General features: G+C 37.5%; 1 protein-coding gene across 17 annotated transcripts in view; it reads left to right on the top strand.

The window, feature by feature from the left end:
- The window catches only part of LOC131540336 (uncharacterized), an 86,462-nt gene that overhangs the window by 29,364 nt on the left and 33,195 nt on the right, over positions 1 to 23,903 (top strand). For 7 of the 17 annotated variants that reach the window (XM_058775021.1, XM_058775019.1, XM_058775018.1 and 4 more), the window contains exons 1-3: positions 19,764 to 19,924; positions 20,846 to 20,898; positions 23,716 to 23,852. In XM_058775021.1, coding sequence (XP_058631004.1) covers positions 19,852 to 19,924; positions 20,846 to 20,898; positions 23,716 to 23,852 — 263 coding nt within the window. In that variant the 5' untranslated portion in view covers positions 19,764 to 19,851. The other 10 variants (XR_009271250.1, XR_009271251.1, XR_009271252.1 and 7 more) reach the window with 5 other exon arrangements.

The following is a 23,903-nucleotide window of genomic DNA, read 5'->3' as shown; positions in this document are numbered from 1 at the left end:
TGAGCACAGGAAAGGGGCCACGATCTGGGGGAGGCCCACCTCAGCTTCAACTCGGGCTCTATAGCTCTACCGCTTTCTCTCCGAGCAGCCACAATATAGTTATATAGTTTAGGGCCTTTGACGGGAGCACAGCGATACAGAAAGATGCATGTTTTTGAGATTGTGAAAGTTAGAGTGGCTACTTATTTGACAAATCATTCAATTAAAATGAATACATTTTCTATTTTAAACTGTCTGTCTGTCTGTCTGTCTGTCTGTCTATCTAGCCAGATCTATCTATCTATCTAACATATCTATAGTCTCAGGAAATTTGGATATAGTAGTATTATTATATATTTAAAGTGTTTATGTTATATATTAAATATTTATATATTTAATAAATTCAAAGTCATTATATACATATACAGAAATAGAAAGCACTTTTGCTCGTATTTAATAAATTATCTGCCCCATATTGAATCTCTTCTTCTCTGTCTCAATACATTTTAGCTTTTGTGTTTTAAAAAAAATAAAGACTGGTCTCAGGTATTTTTTATATTCATTATTATTAGAATTATATAGAAAAATTATATAGGTTTATCTATGTATTTATCATTGCATTTTTGTTCGATTTTCAAATTAATTACTTGTTTCAGGTTTTTAGAGTATGACATATTTGTTATATATCATTATTATTATATTTTTGTAATTTAAAATGATTATATTTTAAATAAGTATGAAGCATATGTTGCATATACATTTTCAGTTTAGTTACGAAATATCGCATTGGCAGAGCCGACAAAGCGCTGTGTGGTACCTGAGACTCAGCTGGAGAGAGTGAGAGCGCTTGATAGGTTGATGTTCATTCTGCTTCATCTATATATTAACAGACCAGCAGTCACATGATCGGTTAGCTTCTCTTTGATTGGACGAGACTGCAAAATCCAATGTTAAACTAAATGAAGCGGCCTATGGGCTCTGCAAAACATGTTTCGAACCAAACACCATGTGGCATTGCCGCAGGTAGATGTGTACATGGCACTTCACGCGTGTGACTCAGCAGATTAAACGATATAACAGATTCCAACGTTCTCAATTTGAAAAGGGGTCCGATAGCCTCGTTTTTTGGAGTATGTGTGTCTGCGTCTATGTGAGATGGTGCTCAGTATTCAGACCACACTGCAGACAGTCTCAGCAGCATAATGGGAGGTTGACTGTTGGGGGGAGAGGAGAGGAGGGGAGGTGGTGAATGAGGGCCGAAGGAGGGGAGGGAAAAGGGGTAACGGACGTGGCGGTGCTCCAGAATCAATTGACGGTGTAATGAGATGGCACGACGCCAGGTAACCATGGCGCTGCCCCCTCCGCTCTCCTCCGGAGTAAATTAAAGAGGAAAGGAGCATGGAGAGAAAGTGAGTTCGTTTCTGAGAATTACACAGAGAATGAGAGAAAGAGAGAGAAGGATGAGACAGAGAAGCAGACAAAAGAAACCGAAAGAGAGAGCCCAAAAAAGAGAGATGGGGCACTGATAAAGGGTAGTTACAGCGTTAGAGAGAAAGTAACGTTAAGCAACAAGAGAAAGCAGAACTAGAGAGAGTAAGAATGCTAGCAAGCAACAGAGAGAGGCACTTACCTCAGACAATGAGCATTCCTGAAGTCTTTTTCTCTCCAAATCTGAGTTGAACTCAAGCCCCGACTCTAAAGAGAGAGGGGAGAAGGGAGGCCAAAGTTTGAGGCCAGAGGGGCTTTTATATTATTATTAAAATTTACTGAGACATCTTTTTTACAGCCCCTGGAAAAGGAACTGGCATGAGATGAATTAGTAGATTGTGTCCCCTTGAGTCCCAGCAACCACCTACTCAGCTCTCTCTGTTTGTCTCTAACCCCTTTTCTCTCAGTTTTCTTTATATTTCAATTCAAGCTATGTTATTTATTGCCAAAGCGCAGGTACAATCATAATATAATCGCTTGTGTGTATAATTGTGCAATAATAATGTCAGAGGTATAGCAAAATGATAAAATAGCACTGAATAAAAGCTCTTACAGTCTCCGCTGTTATAAAGACTGATTCAACAGTTTCAGAATTCAATGAAGATGTAACCCAAAAGGTTTTCCTGCAGCTTTAGTGGTTTTGAAGATAAATGCCTGTTGAATAATGCACTCAGAGTCCCTCTTTAAGATGCATCCTTTTGAAATATTCACCACCATATACAACCAACCCCTTCCCCACTTTGGCACACGCCATAAATCCGAACACCCCCCCCCCCCCTCTTTTCTCTGTCAGTGCTGTGCTGATTTTCTGGTTGGATGAGAGGCATCAGTCAGTTTGATTTCACTGAGACAGTGTGCATTTCTTCATCAGCCCCTTTCTCCCTTTCTTTCTATCCTGCCGAGGGCTTGAGATGTGTTAATACTGTGTAGTTGGCTGCGTTGCTCCACTGATTAGTGAGCGCGTGTGACGGTTACTGGAGATGAATTGAAATTAAAGCTTGATTAATATCGTAATTATGTCCCCCCCCCACCCCCCTTCCCATTTCTTCCTGGTTCAACCTCACGCTTTCCTAAGAAGGTCTCTGGCTGTTTTCTTTCTTTGTCTCCATTTTTGTGTCTCTTTAGCCACCTGCCTGCTTCAGTCTAACAGGGATTTAGCTGTTTATGCCACTTTGGAAGATTTTATTAACGTAATTTGATTGTTGTTGTTTTCATGCCGTTTGATTATATTGACCCACTAGATATTGAGAAAATATTGCTTTACATATTGGATGTGAAGAACAGTCATGGGATCTAGGGAACTGTTTTAATAGGCAACATTTTAATATGTCACAAGCACATCACCAAGCAAAGGCTGTTACCCTGAAATTAGAGATACTATGTCCGATGACTGATAAATTGTCAATATTATAAATCTATACTGTATATACTTAAATAATTAAATAAATAAATGCATTTGTATGCTTCAAGTGAATTTGGGCATCACAACATTATAATGTTCAGTAAAAAATAATAGATAAATATGAATTTTAAAAGCCACTAGAGTATACTGTTTGAATTAGTAAAAATAATAATCCCTCATAATAATTAAGGGAACTCTGGGATGCTGGTTAAATCGTTGTCATAATTTATCACTGTCTCTTTAAGTTAGTTCTAGATGATGATCTAAATCTTAAATATTAAGATTTAAGCAATTAAATATCCAAATATCTAATGTTGGCAATCAACCAAACCGATATGGCGCTGATATATGAGGGTGCATTCCTCATTTTGAAAATAACTAATTTTAGCCAAAATTTCAGGCAGCGTCATATGTATCCTTCAAGAAGAATGCAATCCCAGAATGCAACAATCTCACTGAAAAAAAAATTAAAGGCAATTTAGTTGCTTAAAGTCGCAATATAATGGAAATAGTGACAGTTCATCATATCTTCCCTATTGCGATGTGCATCCTAGTGAAACGTATTATTGAGGGGAAGAAAAGTAGGGCGGGACTTTGTTTTACCCATCAGTTGATGATTGGATGGAGGCAGATCTGTAAGAAAGGGGTGGAGTTTACGCTGACTACATTAAATGATTGGAGAAGTCTGCAATACGTCACTAGAGAGAAATCTTGTAGATTCAATGGAAGATTGAGCTTGCTAAATTTTGGTACAGAGCTACACAGTTTTATGCACTGCAGTGCTGATTGCAAATTTAGTAATAATAATAGGAGGTTAACCAGCTCTAATCAGATCAGCGCTGTATCATCTTTGCTGCTGATCTAATCTGTTGTCAGTTACAGAGTTTCATGGCACAGCATTGATATGAAATGCAACTACCATTCATCGACCCAAGACCGTGCTTGGGTACTGATATGACAATGTGATGAGATTAGTAGTCTGCAGTGGCACTGTCTTTTCTACAATAAACATTCTGGTAATCTCTATCTGTTAACTCATGTTCTGTGGCAGTGCATCCTGGGAATGGAAGACAGTGACAACGCGGTGTGTTGGAGTGGTAGATTAATAGGGAGGACTGGAGTGTGGGTGCCGCAGTAGCACATGAGGAGAATATCAGACAGAGAGACGAGAGAGACCTAGAACGGGAAAGAAAAAAGAAAGAAAAGCAGTGGATGAATTCAGTACCAGCACACAATTACAACCCTCTTCAAAAGTGCTTGTATTATATTTGAAGCTTTAGCTGTGGTTAATCACTCTCTTTATACTGTTGTATTAAAGAGAAAAAGGATATAGGGAAAGCTAAAAACAGGAAAATTAATTGGAAAATTGAAGAAGCTACCTGATGTAATACAGTAAATTTAAAATGACTCCAACTGTCAGGTTGATTTAATTTTGATAAAAAAGTAAGTTAAAATTAAAGTTGCCTGACTTTTACTGTGGATGGTACATCAGGATTTATTTCCATTTGACATTTTTAAATTTACTTTTTATTTTATTTTTTAACTAGAAGCTGGCCTAAATTTGTCGTGTTAACTGAATACTAGATTGCACATTGCACATACATTACTTTTGGCCTGAGTAAAACTTCCATTTGAAACATAATTGCTGGAATGTCTTGCAGAAGCAAAGATCTGACATTTAGATAGATGTCTTGGAAACTTGCAACTTCATGTAAAGATCTTTTTTTATACTCAGCTAGTTTCCTACTTTGGCTCAGTAATTTTTCTTCCCTCTTAATGAACATCTGTTTTTTGGTAATTAAAGCAGGAGCAGTTTGTTTTCTGAATGCATAATTAAAATGTAATATTACGTATTTAGTTATTTTCTATTTAATTGTTGTAGGTTTCTGCACTTAATAGTGAATAACCTGAAATGATATATAAATAATTAGAAGTACAAAATAATTCTACCTCTTGAAACTATTTTTGTGACAGGGAGGGAAAGATAAAGAATGCAAAAACAGGCTTGACCTGTTTAAAAATAGACACTGCTTGTTGTTTGCTTGCTGACCAGGCAGCCGATTGAGAAGGTTTTAATGACTCAAGTGGTCACCCAAGTCATTGCTTATTCTTCTCATGGGCAGATTCATAATTTTTGTTCTTTATCACTTAATCTGTGTCTCTCTTCCTTACTGTGTTTGTGCTGAGTGGGTGTTCTCTCTTATATTGCTCTCTTCTGGCTTCAGAGGATTTGACTCCTCAGAACCACTGCCAAGGCTCTTTCTTTGAAAACCAATAAGACCTCACCGGTATGTCACCATAAACAGGCTCGGAGCCATTGAGCACAAGACGACATTGTTCTTCCTGTTGAGGTTGATGGTGCCCTATGGAGTCATTATAGGCAGTTGTGCTTTCGAGTGCTGCTTAGTACGTCTCAGACCTGCCCTCTTGTTGGGAATATATACAGTCTCAAAGCTTTTAAAAAAAAAATTTACCCAAAGCTTTTGCCACTGGTGAACTCTCTAAACCTGTCTATGTCTAGTTTTCACAGGTGATTTGTTTTTGGGAGCAATTAATTTCATTGTCTAATTAAATAAATGGTTGTTCTGTCATGATGTTTTTTTCATGGCCAACGAGTGCAATTTTTTTTTCTAAACTATTCAAATAAATATTCTTGAATGGCATCTATGGTTCCACAATGAAACTTTAACATCCATGAAACCTTTTCATTCCACAAAAGGTTCTTTAGATTTTCAATGTTCTTCACATTAAGAAAAAAAGGTTCTTTTAAGAACTTTTCACTGAAAGGTTTTTTGGGGAAAATTGTTTTTCTACGGCATGAATGTGAAAACCATCTTTTGGAACCTTTATTTTTAAGAGTATACAAGGATTGTACCCCTATTTTATTTATTGTTGTAAAGGAAAATAAGATAAAAGAGGGAAAAAAATGCAAAAATTAAAGAATCTTTCAGTATTTGACCCAACTTGGAAAATGTCATGCACATAAGCATAACAGTTTAAATATAGCAGACTAAATAAAAATGTTAGCCTTCACAAAGGGATGATAGAACTAAGGCATCTTGCATACCCCTGTCATAAGATCTTGTTGCACCTCTGTCTCACTCTACAAGAAACATTAAACAACCATAGTGGCACTTAACAAGCGCAGTGAAAAGTGATATGGCAAGCACTGTGAATGTGTTTAATCTATATATATATATATATATATACTGTCCCTATCTGTCTGTCAAACCTTGTGCTTTTCCAGGCTGGGTGTATCACCTCCCGCTCTGCAAATGCTTCTGAAGAATCCCAGTGTTAGAAACAAGCCGCTGAAGTTTATTTTTAACAAGGTCCATTTCAGACTGATCTTTTTTTAGCAGATTGTGCAGGACAATTCAACACACATTGCTGAAAATGTCCATAAATCTACATTATGACAGTTTAAAAAAAATATATATATAATAATAATTTATTTTTAAACAATTATTCTTTTATGTACACTTAGTTAATGTTTCAAATTGCTTATGCTTTCTCTCTTCATATCTGTCTCATCTCCCTCTTTGTTCCCTATGTTGGAACCAGTGGCGACGGACACTACCCCCTATCCTAATGCCCTCTTTGTTCACCCTTATGTTGGAGGCACGCTCTTAAAGCTTGGCATGGGCTAAGGCAGGCGAGAGGGTTGAGGGGGGAGAGAAGAAGAGAGGGGCACAGGGCAAACAAGGGGCAGACAAGGGGGCTTGGCAGACACCTGAAAGTCAAATCTGCTCATTTAGATTCAAGAGGAGCAGGATGTGGAAGAGACTTAAAAAGCCTCTTTGTACCCCCCTCTTCCCCCTTATAAGCTCCTACAGACAATTTCATTATGTTGCAGTTGTTTGCGAGCAGATGTTAACCTAATTTATTGACATTTAACCCAGAATAATTCAAATATTTATTAGCATTAGTTTATTTACTATTAAATATGTATTTAATATTATATACTACTGTTGGTAAGACTTTTCAAATGTTTTTGAAAGAAGCCTCACCATGCTACATTTATTTGATTAGAAATACAGTAAAATTTAGATTATAATATAAAATTTTCAAATGTAATTTATTCCTGTAATGGCGAAGCTGAATTTTCAGTGTCACATGATCAGGGATGGGTAGTATTTCAAATACATGTATTTCAAATACTTATTTGAAATACAAAATACTATTTTGTATTTAAATACCTTTGAAAAAAATCTAATGTATTTTGTATTTAAATACATTTAATCTTAGTATTTTTGTATTTTCAAAATACATAAAATGCTTTTTGCCAATCAACCTCTTTATTAGACTTTCCTGTATCAACTAGTTCAAGCATGCCACTTTCATGCATGTGAGCTGCAGCTGTATGACCCCCATCTAGAATTGGGTAATGAAATTTTCTGGATTCCTGTAAGGAAATAAGGAATAATACTGCCTACATGTGCTATCAAAATTTCCTATTTCCAATTTCAGAAGTCCTGATTACAAGCATGTCGCATTCAAGTGCCTTGCTGTTGGATAGAATAGGAATCGTGGAGGACGCCAGGTTTCAAAATCGTAGATATATAAGATATTTTAATTTGAAAAAAAATGCATCACATTTGTTGACAACTATATCATCATTCACAGTGCTATCTTTATAGTTAGCTTGTTGATGATTCTGGATTTTCAGTTAAATACATGCTGTTTTGTTGTGTATAAACCATACAAAATGCTTGAAATGGTTATTGCACTACTATGTGCATGACTTTAACATTAAAACAAGGAGATCTTGCTTTTGTGGGGAAAAAAGCATACCTGTCTCAGCAGGTAAAAAAAGAAAAAACCATAGCAAGGGGAACATAGCATTAGCACTAGTCAGTCTTGTTAGGTTTTTTTTTTTTCGTTTTTTTTTTTTTTGTGTCAGATTTTGAATTATATTAGTATATTAGTAGTTATAAAGATTTTTGCTGTCATAATGATAACAGTAGCGCATACAAAAATAGTAAATCAACTGTTCCATGCCCCAGCGCGGTTAGCGATCACTCTACATGTGTACCGCACACGAGCCACCTCTTCAAGCGGGCCAGGGCATGGTTAAACGAACCGCACTGGACACGGTACAGAGCAGTCACACTTGTGATATGACCTGGACTTTGGGGGTCAATCGTGCTCAAGCACGGATCAGATCCCCTAGTGTGAGTTCATCCTAAATCTAAGTGAATAGCAGATAGCACACCACAACTATAACCATAACCACTAAAAATAATGAATAATAAAAACATTGACAGCCAATCGAAATTATTTCTGTTTGAGCTCGAGTATTTAAAGTGACAGATGACACAACTGCATTGTATACTTAGACTACACTAATATAGTTACCTTTATAATTATCGTTCTTGGTGAAAACAGGCCTTAATAGTGTGGCCAATTTCAAATGTATTTTGTGTATTTTCAAAATACAAAAAACTGTATTTGTATTTAAATACATTTTTCCACACAGTATTTTGTATTTTTATTTTAAATACATTTTGATGTATTTGTGCCCATCTCTGCACCTGAATTGCTGCTCACGTGGTGAGGATGAGGATATTTGAATAGAAAGTTCAAAATAACAGTATTTATTTGTATGTCTTCAAACATGATCTAAATTCATGTTTATTTATTTTTTTATTGGAGAGGATACTATCTTTTCTGTCTCATGATCAGAACACCTTTGAAAAGTAAAAAATGTGGGGAACGAATATAATGTTGCACCACATGCTGGCTGCAGAATGTGCACCCCTGAAATTATTCCCCTCCTGCCATGTTGCATACCATAGATGAGTTGGGCTGCATTGCAGGATAAAAAGGAAGCCATATTGAGATCTCATGAACCATTTCATGAGCAATTCTCATGTGATTCTGTAACTTCAGGGGGCGGATACACTTTTCTTCATGTAGGAAAGCATTCGGCAATGAAAATATTTTCGTCAGGTTGCAAAATAACAAAATCTAAAGTGTTTTATTTATAAAGAGAAGGACACAAATATATATATATTTTAGGTGGATGATGAATAATGTAGGTGAAAGGGTCTCTGTGACAGTGAGGTAACAGCACTCAAATATATTTGACTGTCTGGGGAGCGGCGGACCGCCAGCCAGACTGTGACCAACTGACACACTGACTCATACACACACACACACACACAGGGAGCATTGAAGAGACTGTGCCAATGCCTGGATTAGGCAGCCATGTAAACAAGCAAATAGATATGGAGACAAGCAGACAGAGAGACCCAGGCAGAGAGACAGATGGATGGACAGACACAGATACAAAATGCTATTAATTGCATCCGTTTATCATGGCGGGCATAGCTCCTCGTCTGCAGCAGGCACTATATTTGATCGTCAGGTATAACGAAAATATTTTTCGCTGTCATTTCGTTAATCCGAGTGAGTTTGCACCTTAAAAAAGAAAGAAACGATACAGCGCTCGGACCGCTTCCCGTGGCTTTTTCCAGAAGAGGACAGTGAGCCATGCTGTCTCTCGCTCGCTCTCTTTCTCTCTCTTGCTTCTAACTTTCTGTCTCTGCCATTTTGATGAGGTTGAAAAAAAGTGTATCTCTTTTTCTCTCTCACTACGTGGCGTGGATTGGACGCCGACTGGAAGGAAGGAGGGAGGAGTAGGAGCGAGAGAGAGTGTGCTGCTCGTGTAGACGGAGAGATGGCATATTTGCAGAAAGAGAAATGTGGTGTGAAAGCAGTCCTTTTCAGTCTTCACTCTTTAGACTGTTCTGTCGTCCGTAAAGCTGCTTTTTCTTTTCTGCACTACGCTCTACTTCTCTTTCAATGTCTGCTTATCTTCGTTATAAACTTTTTTTCTGAACGTTTTTATAGCTTTATTTCATTGCTCTGTCAGTTTGTTTCTGTTTCAATCCGCTCCTTGCTTGTTTTTAATCGCCCCTCAGTTAGTTTTATTCATGGGAGTTAAAGACAAAGGGAAACGTCCACATTTTGGCACCACTAAGGGGAGTCAGAACTGCAGCCAAGGACCCTGCTGAGATCCAAAAAACCCCAGCACAGCGAAGCGCCAAAAAAAAAAAAAAGAAAAAAAGAAAACACCACCCTTTCCTTTGCATGGTCACAAATTCCACTCTCCCTGTAGCCAGGGCAGTGCCGCAGCTCCTCCTCGACCACATCTCACCGCATTCGACCTTTCCGCCTTCTCTTCTCAGTCTTCCACGGAACCTTTTCTGACCCATTTTTTGAGGGTTTTCGTTTTTTTTCGGGTTTTTTTCACGGTAAATACGGATAGGACCGGCCGCACAGGAGGGCGAAAGAGGGGACAGGGGCTGTTTCAATGTTGTCTGCCGATGACTTGGCGATTTGCTCTGGTTGAACTAGGGATGCCGTTTTGGCTTCTTTTTCGAGTTTGTAGGTGCTGTATGTGTTCTTCCTTCATGTCAGGACGTGTTTGTGTATTAATGGTTCAATCGTGTGAATGAGCACTTTTGTACTTCCTTCTAACGTGCTGTCTTTCTTTTCTGCTTCAGATTTTTTGCGGGCAACGGAATTGGCCTAGTCTGCACCCTAAGCCTGACTCCATATTGCCGCCAGGTGTAGGCTGACTCCGGTATGGACATCGAACTGGTCAGCACCATAGACAGACGTCCTCCACCGGTACGCTGCTTTCCTATGCCCTTTTTTCTTCTGTCCGCTCTTTTAGTCCTTTTTCAGTCACAACTTTTTCCGAACGTGTTTTTAAACTGAATTTTATTTAAGATCGGGTCGTGTCATTTCTTCTTGAAAGTTTAAAAGTCGCGATAGCTGTCCACATTGCTGTAAAAATAAGCTCCGAAATCACAGTTGTCCACATTCTGTTTCGCTTCATAAGCAAACATTTTTGTAATATTTTACTTTTTGATTTGAAGTAAGAAATACCAGACCACTAAATTAAGGTCATTTCCGAAATAGATGTAGGTCAACTGCGGTCAAACATTTAACGTAATTTAAAAAAAAAGTTATTTTGCTGGTTCGGTTGTTGTCAGATATTTTTGTCCACATACTATTTGACGAGTCACAATTCATTCGTTTCCAGTGGCTAAAAAAAACCAGTAAGCAAATAAAAGCAGTGGGTTCTGAGTGGTCATACGATGCCATGGAAACACCTTTGAAATGTGAGACTGTGCACTGTAATGTTCAAGATTTGTTCCACCAACAACTTATTTTCTTTCTGTCTGGCAGTTTTCATTATATAATACACTGCATCTCCGTGTAGAAATAGGTCAAATTATAATGTAGATATCTTTAACATTTACTCTATTGTTCTGGAATAACCTTTGATTTCCCTTAGGGAGTGGCACTGTACCATGAATCATGGTATTTCTAATTGCAGCTTGTTGCACCTACAACTTGTAGTGCAGACTGGGAAAGCCCTTTATGCAGAGTTTGTGATTTCTTATTTCTGTGTATTAAATGGTTGTAATGGGTAAACCAAAAATATATTTGATGCACAGAATATATATTTAACTAAAACTCACTAAATCGATTTAAAATGTTTGGTTTATTACTAAAATTTTGATACTTGATATTTCTATACTCCCGCTCAAGTTGCGTATACTGTACACTTTAAGTGTGTAGATATTAAAAAATAAATAAAGTGTTTCTGCTATTGCTGCATTCTCAAATGTCAGTCACTGCAGTATATTTGATCCAACAGTAGCGGTGTTGTCTGATCCGGGCACAGCAAACACCACCTGTGTCTTTCAAACTGACCTTCACTCTGAAGGATGTGTCTTAAACCAGTAGTGATTCGAAATGCAAGGAATTTATGGTGAAAATGTAGGAGCTTAACCTTAATCATTTATCTAATTAGTTATTAAACAATATACTCAGTTATTTTTCGTTTGAACCACACCCAGTAATTCTGCATCAAATTATTTGATCAGTTACTGATCAGTTGAAGTTGCAGTGATATTTAGGATTTTTTGTTTGACTCATCAAATCAACATGACTTATTCTGTATTTTAGCAATATTCTTGGAGTAAATTTGTTAATTTTTTAGATTCCTTTTGGATATATAACTGACCCCATTAATTAATTTTACAGCATCAATACTTCCTCTGTTTTTGCATTCCTAATCTTATCTTTTATCTATCCTTTTCATGAATTTCAGGTGATGCACATAATGATCTTCTTCCTCTGTATTACCTGGCAAGACCATTATATCTTTCCAAAAAGTACTTCCAAACATGTGTGTCTGTATCGGTCTTTTTGTTTTTAACTGCTTTGTTAAACTGTTTTGAAACTGGTGCATGAGAAAAAAGATTCAACAGTCATAAGAATTAGCATTTCGTAATGCAGTGGATATTATTTTTGGTGTCCAGTGAAAGGTGGAGTTGGTGACGCAGTGCAGTGATGCCAGCTGCCACAAACCCGTAGATCCGAACTTGTGGTGACTCTGTGCACAAGCTCGTGTCTATAGGTATGTGTCTGCGAGGTGAACGCAACAGTCTTCCCTGCAGCCACTGACGCTGACTAGAAAACTTCTGTTCAGCGTTGACACTTGCGCTGTAAAATTACAAGGTTGTTTTAAACAGTAGCATCTAAGTTTGCACCTAATTATGAGCATAAATTGATTGCAACTATTTTAAAGATTAAGTAACGGTGTTTTGGATGCTTGCATATGTGCAAACTTAAGCAGCGGGTGACGTTTTAATTTCCTCCCCTTCAACTGTTTCAGCGATGTCTCGGGATGAGGTAGTAGGTTGTATAGTTTAGAGTTACAACATGGGAGATAACTGTACAGCCTCCTAGCTTTCCTCGAGCAGACGCCCTTCTCTGTACAACATGCATTGCTAATGCTAATGAACTAGCATTGCAACTAACATGTGCTAAGAGTAGTACAACAGTGACTATCAGGGTTGTATGTGTGAAGGTCTTGACAGAATGTCAGACCGAATTTAGATGTAGCATTTTGATTTGGATTTTTTTATGGCAAGTGCATACTACAATTAAGGCTTGTTCACAAAGAGGAGGATAACTATAACTATGAAGTTTAAATAATCGTTTGAATTCTATGTGAATGGGGAAATTCACACCACAGCTATAACAATAACAACACAGGGGAACAATATCATTGAAATCACTTTCAGAACCATTTTTTTTTCAAACTGATGAATAATAAAAACATTGACAGCCAGTTAGAAGCATTTAAAGCGGCGAATGAAAGAACTACAGAGCATGCTTATAATAAACACAATGCTATCATCCGTTGGTGTGGATGCTCTTATATTTATCGTTGTAGTTTTATGTATTATTCATTGTTCTTGGTGTGAGCAGGCCTTTAGCCAGAATTGCCTTGTTGGCTAAACATTCGTATTTCTTGGTTCCAATAGAACCTGTACTTAATTTAACATTCAGATTGATCCTTATGCGTTTAATTCTCGCTGTTTAATTTAAAGCTTTATCCTATAGCTGTGATTATTTTTATTTGGGGAATCTGCTGACAACCTGCTAGTAGTCTAGCATCGAAGTAGTTGCCCAACCCTACAAGCATATAGCATTTAATGAAAAACAGCATTGTATCCCCACAGAGACTAGAATTGTTACATTTCTATCATAAAAACCACACAGTTATTGCAACAATATGTTTTAACATGGTATCCTACAGTGTTCTGCACCACAAACACCATGTCTTAAAATACATATGGAAACTGTGAAAGCCTTGTGTTCTCTGATATTTTCTTCTGGATTTTATTTGACCGTTAAATGTAATGTACTGCGTTTCTCTTCTGCATCGAAAATAGATTTATAACTGACGAACTTTTTTTGTTTTTTGCACAAGCGCTAACTAAAGTGGTATCGATGATATCAGGTAAAAATTTGACCTTACAGGTGCTGGTCGTAGACTGTTGGTACTTAAAGATTAGTTAGCAAACATGTTTAACTTTCTACCTGCTTGTATTCTATTACAGCTTAATTTTATCAGCATGCATACCAACGAAGTGTGCACTTTGGGAGTCGTAATGCCATACTATTGAGACATTAGCTGTCGCAATGGCTATTTTAGGAAAAATGTTTGCTTTTGTGTGTTCATGCATATGTGGCTATTCATATCTAAACATGGAAATTATAAAGTGAGGACCAGAAAAAGAAGGTCGAAGCGAATTTAAAAATAAAGTGACTGGTACAACACTGAATTTGTAAGAAGCAGCATCTGCAGTGTGCCACAGGTTCAGCTGCAGTCACTGCGTCAGACAAAATATCTGAGCGCATGGCAGTCTGTATGCAGATAGTTGTGAATGACACTCCTATCGTGAACATGTTGTGTTTTTCCACTCAGTGTCTTTGTATTGTGTGTGTCGTTGTAAGTTTTGACTCAGGTGTTTGTGCTCGCCTTTAGTGTGGTCGTTGTTTTTTGTTGTGTTTTTGGTTATGTAGTGTAAATTTCTGCTTGATTCAGTAGTACACATGCAAGCATGTCTGTGTGCATAGAAATTGTCTATATTTATCAAAGCAGTCTGCCGAAGGCTTCACATGTGAATATTTACACTACTGGAATAAGCGCACCAGTCATAAAGTGCACCAGTCATAAGGGTACATTTTTCGAAATTGATATTTATACACAATCTGAATGATGCTGAATAAATAAGCTTTCCAATGATGTATGGGTTGTTACGATAGGACAACATTTGGCCGAGATACAACTATATGAAAATCTGGAATTTGAGGGTGCAAAAAATCAAAATATTGAGAAAATGGCCTTTAAAGTTGTCCAAATTAAGTCCTCAGCAACGCATATTACTAATCAAAAATTACGTTTTGATATATTTACTGTAGGGCTGCCACTAACGACTATTTTTATTTTGATTAATCTATCGACTAATTTATCGATTAATCGAAACGATTAATTTCCCACAAAAAAAATCTACAATTTTACTTAAGAATATTTTATTAAACTATATTTTATTAAACCAAATTAAATCCAAATTTCTATGAAATCCATTTTTTAAAGCAAAAGTAAAGTGCAACATAGAGAGCAAGAAGCAAGTGTCCATCTCATAGTCCAAATCACTGAAATCAAAGTTCAGTATTATAGTGTAAGAATGACAACATATCCATGTGTTCTAGTCTACTAATAATAAAATTATAATCAAGAAACATTTTTCAAAGGAGTATTTACTAGAAATATTATTTACCAGGATTAATTTAGGAGAAAACTGTAAATGTGCAGTATTTCTGAAAAAAAAAAGAAATAAAAAAACCCAACTTTTTAAAAATGTTATTATTATTTAAATAAAATCAATTAATTGGAGATGTTTTTGATTATTAAAATTTAATTAAAATGGAATCCAGAAAATTAGACAGGTTTTTTGATTAATAAAATTTAATTTAACCATTAAAACATTTTTATAAAAAAAACTGAATTTGGAAATTAAAACGGATTTCATAGGGCTCTATAATTATAATTAATTTTTCTGTGGTAATAAAAATAGATGTAAGTGAACAACAGCCTTTAAAATTACTTAAAATACATATAATAGCAATGAGGCAATAATAATTAGTTCAAATAAAGTATCAAAAGTAAGAAATCATATGGTTTTATTGAACAAAACTGTTAAAATACATAATGTATTATAAACAATAGAGCTAATGTACATTATGCATTACAACAAAGGCCTGCAGGGGGCGCCAACGGCCTGACGATTGTTTTTACACATTACTGTACGATCTAATATCCTTGTTTAAATATTGACCAAGCACCATTTAATTCAAATGTCCACTTAATCTTTAATATATGGCCATTTCTTTAGGACAGAAATGCTATAGCCACTGTAATTAAATGAATATGTGGACATCAAAACGTGTAAACTCAGAGTGAATGTTTGAGCTCTTATTTTGAAACCGCGATGTATTCTCCTGTGTTTGTGTAGATTTATAAATGATTTACCTTACAAATCTGGTGAAATGACGCACGCTGCGTTCCCAGATGAACGTTATAATAAACCCAAACTCACAACAACATGCAGAGATGGAGTTTGAGACGCTCCACACATGTAAATAATTAAAGCGCATATAATTATTTAATTAAATCATACCATTTGTGAATTCACAATTATGCTTAATTATGATTTTTAAATGGGTTTATTATTTCATGCAGCCTTGTAAAACAGTGTAATAATGTGTTTTATGGATTCTCGTCCGTGAAATGTGCCACTTCCGGTATTTTGCCGGTTAGTCGAGGATTTTTAAAAATCGAATAGTCGAATAAAATCAACGAATCGCGACAACCCTAATTTACTGTAGGAAATTTACAAAATATCTTCACGGAACATGATCTTTACTTAATATCCTAATGATTTTTGGCATAAAAGAAAAATCTATAATTTTGACCCATACAATGTATTGTTGGCTACTGCTATAAATATACCAGTGCTACTTATGACTGGTTTTGTGGTCCAGGGTCACATTTATAATGTGTTTTTGAAGTTTCTATTCTAAAAGAATCCTAAAAAAATGTATCATGGTTTCAACAAAAGTATTAAACAGCACAACTGTTTTTTTTTAAACATTGATTAATAATAAGAAATGTTTCTCGAACACCATATCAGTATATTAGAATGATTTCTGAAGGATTATGTGACATTGAAGTCTGAAGTAAATGGTTGCAGAAAAATTAGCTTTGTCATCACAGAAATAAATTATATTTTAAAATATATTAAAATAGAAAACAGTCAGTTTAGATTCTAATATTTGAGAATATTACTTTTTATTGCTTTTTTATTTTTTACTGTTTTTGTTGTTTTTACTGTAATAAATTTTTTTCTGTAATTCCAGTCCTGGTGAAACATAAAAGACTTTAAGACATTTGGATGGTAGTGTATGTTATGCAAAAATGATTTAGCATAAACTTTTTCTCTTTTGATGAATAGTTGAATTGAAAAAGATTCAGAGGTCAGGTCTGCATTTGCTAATATACAAACTGAAATTTAAATAGTAACATTAAGATTAGAAATGTCTGATGATCATTTAGGCAACAAATTCAACACAGCGCAATGAGTTTCAATTTTCAACATATAACTAAGTTTGCAGTACGCAGTGATTTGAGGAAGCAGTCATTCTTGCTTACCATTTCAAGTGCTCATGAACTTGTGACTTTATTTACTTTGACAGTTTAATTTCTACACTGGTTGATCCTGGGATTTTGTAGGTCATTGGATAAATGAATGGATCAGCATGTGAAAATGAAGTATGACTCTTTGGTCTAGCAGTAACGTTTTTGACTTTAAGTATGAAGGCCTCTTAACTTGTCCTCATATGACTTTATTCAATAAACCAAAATTACAGCTTACAGACAATGTATGTGAGGAGTGAGCTATGTAGCTAGCATTTTATCGTTGTTGCTATTTCACTAGAAGTGAAAAAGTGATCAATTGGATAGTGTCTGAAAGCGATGTGCTGGACAGAACATTACAGCAATACTTTCCTCTACTGATGACAACCGCATTTTTTACTGCATTGGATTGCCACTCATTGGATATTTAATAGGCTACTTGTATTATCTAATGTATGCTAATATTTGATATGAAAAAAAAAAAAAGTATCTATATGATCTGTATTATGTGAATTCCTGCTGCAATTTACTTAATAATGTGGTGAAGACAAAATTGGCAATGGCAAATAATGGTGTCCCCAGACTCCCCATCATAAACTACGTCTGGTTTTTGCTGCCTGCCCAGACATTGCATATGGTTTAGTGCCTAGCCTTAATAAATGTTTGAAGTCAGTTTATTATACATAATATGCCGTTTCCTGCCTTGCTGACAATGTGAGTCAGCAAACTTCTAATGCAGCTTAAGAAACACACAGTGGATAAATAATGTTATGAGCTCTCTGCCACCCAGAATGCCTCAGGGAGAGAAAATGGTGCACCGAAGCCAAATGTGTGCAGAGTTCAGCCTCATTTCACCAAAAAAAAACAGTGCCGTCAATGTGGAAAAACCAGCTCCAGAAATGCAACTAAAAGACTGAAAGAACCAAACCTCAAGCCACATTTGAACTAGCACAATTTAAGGCGCTCCGGAGTAACGGATCTGGATTTAGATAGATTTTTGTGGACCACTTTTTCACCACTGAAATGCCCATATTTGTGAATGAGTTCTCTAGGTCAAACCCTGGTGAAATATTATGAGCTTAAAAGAAATTTGAAGAAAATAATTTTCTACTTTTGTGGATTAAAATTAATGCGATTTCAGATTATTAGATAATACGCAACTGAATTTTCAGCCCTTTCACTGCCAAAACATTACGACTTCCGAGCTCAATATCCAACATTCATATTTTTTCTCTCTTGATATCTGTCTCACTGTCATTCATGTACTTAATGCTGCTTATACTCTTGGCAAACAATAGTGCTTTTGTGTTTAAGGAGGAGATGGCACCCAAAAAATGGCTGATGACATCACTCTCTAAGCTTAAAAAAAATCTAGGTTTATTCCATCTGATCAGAAAGAGGCCAAAGAGTGCAATGGTTCATGATGTTTGCATTGGGCAGTTACAGTTATTAAACTGAAGAGCATTGATATTTCATATTTTTGTTCAAAAGTTTAGTCTTTAAATTATGCTTACCAAGGTATATAATGATGTATTTAATGATCAAAAATACAGTAAAAACGGATATGGAATAGCGGATATAATGGATATGTCAATATGGAATACAGTTGTGCTAATAAATATTTATTTTTTCATGATTATTTGATCAATAGAAGTTCAAAAGAACAGCAATTATTTAAAACAATTTAATACTGTCTTTTTTTTTATCATTCAGTTTTTTCAAAACTTTTGAATGGTAATGTATATGACATCTGTCTGAATTTAGTTTTGACCCACTGGTGCTTACTAATGCAAAATATTTAACTGTTTGAGAGAGTATTTTACTGTGAATTTGTCTGGTAATTTAATCCTAAGTAATACAGCCACACATTCTGAATTAATTTACATATGTGTGTATGTGCATGAATGAGGATTGAGACGTCACAATCCTGCTCTTTCCTTATTGTGCCTTTTGAGTAAGATACTATGAACCATCCACATGGCCTGTCTCTTTTTTTATTTATTTATTTTTTTTTTTTTAAAGATGTGTGTGTGGTTGTGTATTTGACCCTCACCTGCATGAGAAATTGCAGTTGGGGGCCCCCTGTTGGCTAGTACTGGTACCTGAGTTATTGTATTATTTGCACAGATATAAATCATGAGAATATAGATGGATAGAGTGAGGAGAGCAGGAGTATATCTGCTTAGCACATCACTATAGCTTCTTTTAGTGAAGTACGGCAAGCAAAATGGGCCAAAATGAATCTCGAGGTGACTGTAAGATATATGGCTGCTTGTGTCCAGGAGAGGGAAGTCTAACACCATTTCCACAATGACGGACCGCGGCATGAATGTGTTCCGGGCATATCAAGATGCCAACGTGCCAAACATTGAATTTAAAATAGTTTACATAAAGAATATCAAGAGATGAAATTATTGTGAAGGCAATCAGGAGTGAATAGGATGTGTGAGAGTAAAGCGCACACAAAATTTTGTCTGTCACTGATTAGAGCCTATCAAAGTGGGCCGTCAAAGGTCTCCTCCGCCGCAGTTTCCCCGTGTCCCCCCTTTTCTCTCATCTCCACTTTACATCTCCCCAATTCCTTTGCCTTCTGTCATTCTCGTTCCTCCTTCTCTCTGTTTTCTTCCTCGTCTCCCTCTGTTGTGGCCGCGGTGCTAGCCAGGCAGTATCGAATGTAAGCCAAGCACATCATATTTTCATGTGTTCATGCCTCTTTTTTATCCTCTGCCCTCCCTTTCTCGATATTCTCAGTCTCTCTCTCTCTCTCTCTCTCCCTGTGCTGCTCCCTCCCTCTCTCCCTATTCTTTCTCTAGTTCCCTCCCTCCTGCTCCAATCTTCAGTTCAGCTAGAGAAAGAGAGGGAGTGAGTGAGGGAAAGAAAGAAAAAGAAAGAAAGAGTGAGTGGAATAATGGTGACCGACGAGGGGAATTTCAGAGCTTGGAAACTTTTTTTCTTCCACCGAAACAGAGAAAAGATCACGGGTAAGGAGATTTGTGAGATGAAAATCTCTTCTTTTTCACCGTCTACCCATCTCTCTATTCCTTTTATTTCTCTCCCTCTCTTCTTTCTCTCAGGGGGTAGCGGGCCTCTTGCGCTAACTGGTGTCAGCTGTTGCAGGAAATGAAGGGATCACTTCTATCCCAGTCTTTCTCTCCCTCTCTCTCTCTCTCCCTCTCTCTCTCTTTCTCTTTGAGCCTGACTTTTCATAAGATTCGTATCACGGCAGAGAGAAGGGCCCGCTCAGACAGAGAGATGAATGGAACTAAGGAGCAGCCGTTTCGCAGCTATTTATTTTCGCCGCTTTTTGACTCCGTAGATCTGATGTTCCGCCTGTTTTTTCCGCCTCGGGATGGAATACGCACCCGTCGCACATGTGACTCAGGGTGAGAGACGGTGCATGCGTGTGTGCGAATGCCCCCACCCCCTATTGCTGATCTCTCATCTTATAGCCCTCTGGGTAGAAGTCTGGTGTGTGTTGCCGGTGTCGTGGCCCTGCCTCTCTCACTCTCTTTTTCGCTCTCTTTTTCTTTCTCTCTCTCTCTCGTCCCACATTCAGTTTTCTGTCCTATAGGCTGATTAATCCGGATACCTTTTCTCCCCAGATTCTTTGTTTCCTTTGTTAGCGTTTTCCTTTTTCAGCAGTGCTCTGCAGCCGTTTGAATTTCCCACCTTTTTTCGCTCTCTCTCTCTCTCTCTCTCTCTCTCTATCTCTCTCTCTCTCTACTCTGCGGTTCTCGGCTCCAGACGGCGGGCAGACATCATCCTGTCAGGGTCCTCTATCGTGTCTTTTTATTTGCTCTTTTCTTTTCAATTTTGTATTCAGTGGTGTTTTGCTTTGCATCATTTGGATGAGCAACGTAAAACGCGTTCTTTTCTCTGTCTCTCCCTCTCTGTCCTCTCAGGCATGCGGAGGACCGCAGCACCCGAGGCACGGTCAGTCACTGCCGCCAGCTCGGTGAGTTCACTCCCTTCTCTCAGTGCGTGTGTGTGATTTATACGAGCCGACGTGACCCGATAGTATCCGTATGTGTTGCACTGTTCTCGTGGTTCCATCATGTCTGTTTTATAATTGACTTAAAACCTCATTGCGCACATGCGAATGTCTATTCCACAGCAATCCATTTCGGTGAACGGAAAGACAGGTGCTCAATTCGTCTAACGTGCGACGTGTGTGTGGCCGGCGAGAGAGAGGTCTGCGTGTGGCGCCGCTTCTCCACGCATGTCCTCGTCCGCTGCGCATGTGTGTTTGCGCGTGAGCCCCGATGTCTTTGTGTGCAGTCCATGCTGATGGGCGTGTGTGTAACTATGTTGTGTTGCTTTAAAGTATCCAACCGCAGTAAATGTGGAAGAAATGCCAAATTAGAGACGACGGACGGAACATCAGAATGGCGATCGCTCGGTTCTCCGTGCTGCACCGTGCCCCTCTCCTTCCCTGAGACCCTAACTTGTGACGTTCTGCTTCGATGTCCACGGGTTGGGTTCTCGGGAGCTGTGAGAGGCACTCAGTCGTCCGCCCATCCAGGAAGATTCACGGCGAGAGAGATTGTTCAAGCAGATCGAGTGGGGACGGAAGAACGGACAGGAAGAGAGACACGAGATAGGGATGAGTGAGGAGAAGGTGGCGCAGTGTGGGCCTATGGATTCGAGAGTTGAAAGGATGGAAGATGAAGAAAGAGAGAGTGAGGGATCTGGGTTTTTAGGTTGGGGTGACATTGGGCCATCGAGGGTTTGGCCGAAACAAAGCGTATGTTTAGACTGTGAGTCAGGACACTGAAATGGCTGTGTGCGTGCATGTCTGTGCCACAGCATCTGTTACGCCCTCGTTCCGCACCCATATTTGTGTGCGTCTTTTTGTGTGTCAGTGTATTTCTTTCCTTACAGGAAGTCCTCATAGATGGACGTGTCCGATGTGACTTTATGCATGCGTGTTTTATCCACCAGTTTGAGAGCAGCACAAAGTACTGTTGAGAGCGTGATATTGATAGCTCGGTACACTTGTGTTTGACCTCATACAAACCTTCATCGACATTAAAAATAATTGCATGTGTTTTCTTGTTATTTTCAACCGTAGGCTAAATTTTCCTGAGTGTGTGAGTGGGGGGGTTAAAAACTGCGACTTGTTGACCGACATACTGATTTGTTAGTGTAAATATAGCGGACGATTGTTTACAGCAGTGTATGTTTCGTTAGCATGATGCCCGCAGGATGTTAATGGCATAAAATAGACAGATTAAGGTGAGTGTGGCTGCAGCAGAAACGCATTGTGTGTGTGTGTGTGTGTGTGTGTGTGTGTGTGTACGCAGCAGCAGCAGCATCATGAGTGAGACAGTCGGCCGTCACTCTGGTACTGCTCCAAATCTCGCTCATCTCCCTCACTATTAGATGATGCTTGATGTTCTCGGAGTCAAACAGAGGCTACGCCGTTTCCAATGGGAGCAAGAGTACATCCTGGGCTTAAACGATCCTGCAGACTAGATTTTATCTGCAAGACTGACTCTGGCGGGGATTATGATGTCAGTTTACCTTATATTTGTGCATGTAACCCATGAAGTGAAGAAAAGCAACATTAAGCTTCATGCTTCATCCCTGGCAGTATTTGTCAGTCAGTATACAGTGATGCAGAATTATGTGTTTGTTTTCAAAGATTGGTTGCCATATTAAGCTGCTAAAAAGGTCATTTAAAGGGAGTTGCAATCAGCAAAATGAACAACCCATTCCTTGACATCATTAAGTGGCTCATTAAACTCAATTTGAACTATAACTGGAATACTTTGTTTGTGTTGTTGCACATCTATAAAACTCCTCTCTGATACGTGAAATACAGCTAAAGAGGATACTTTTGGTTTATTGACTAAATCGAGATGTATGTAGATTATATATAGTGTTAATTGGGATAACCATAACTGAGTATGTAGCATATCATGAGTATATAGCACATTTGTGTTTTAAACGTTTATATCATTGTGTGTGAATATGTGTTTATGTATGTGTATGTGCTTTGTGGTTTGTTCTTAGATGAATGTTCCAGTATCTTGTTACACTGTAGAGCATATAGTCTATGTTAGTGCATCGGGTCACGGGAGGCAAAGAGACAGAATACAGTGCATTGATATAATAAATGTGTATTGGGTTTCTCAGATAATATGGTCTTTTAATAACTTTTAATATCATTTAAAGCGTAGTCTTTATGGTGGAAATATTAGTTTAAATATAAGTTGTGATTATTTTTTTAGAAAGGTAATGTTTCAAGCTATTAGTTTAATGTGATGCCAGTGATTTATTAAAGGCAATAAAAATGGTCACATATTTATTTTAGATGATTTGATGTTTAGAATAGACTAATAATGTTCTTCCAATATAATGAAGACTAATCTTATGTACTGAGCTATTATATATACATAAACTCTGTGTATGTATCCATGGAAACATTTTTTAAAGCCTTGCCAAATTAGTTCATATTTAATACTCACTCTATATAGTTATTGTTACACTTTTAGTTTTTTAAAGCTGAAATCTTACATTTCATTAAGAATCTTTGTCCGCAGTTATTGTAACAGTTAGACACATTTTATAACATAACAATTATACAAATATCAAAATACCACAATTATACAAATACATGCTTTGATTGGTCAAGAAAGCCTGTAAATTTAAGACAGCGTAGTGATTTCTCGTATCAGAGATTGTTATACTAACCCTAAAAATTGATGAGGGTTTGTTCATGTAAGTGGCAGTGTTCGTAATGGCATGTTGTGTGTATTGTGGTGTTTAGCTTCGGCGAGGGCATGCAGGCACCCCTCCTCTCCTCTGCAGTGTGCCACAGTGCTGGATGAAGACTATTGTTCTGGTGCCCTCATCTTCCTCTGGCACCACACCTCACCCACCACACCAGCCCACTTCATCAAACAAGTATGTGTGTGTGAAACTGGTGCAAGGTCAGTGTGAAAATGCAGGACGGTT

This window comes from Onychostoma macrolepis, chromosome 05 (assembly GCF_012432095.1).
Source record: "Onychostoma macrolepis isolate SWU-2019 chromosome 05, ASM1243209v1, whole genome shotgun sequence".
NCBI classification, from domain to species: domain Eukaryota; kingdom Metazoa; phylum Chordata; class Actinopteri; order Cypriniformes; family Cyprinidae; genus Onychostoma; species Onychostoma macrolepis.
The sequence above is the reverse complement of the archived record's forward strand: the minus strand, read 5'-3'. Positions and strand labels throughout refer to the sequence as shown.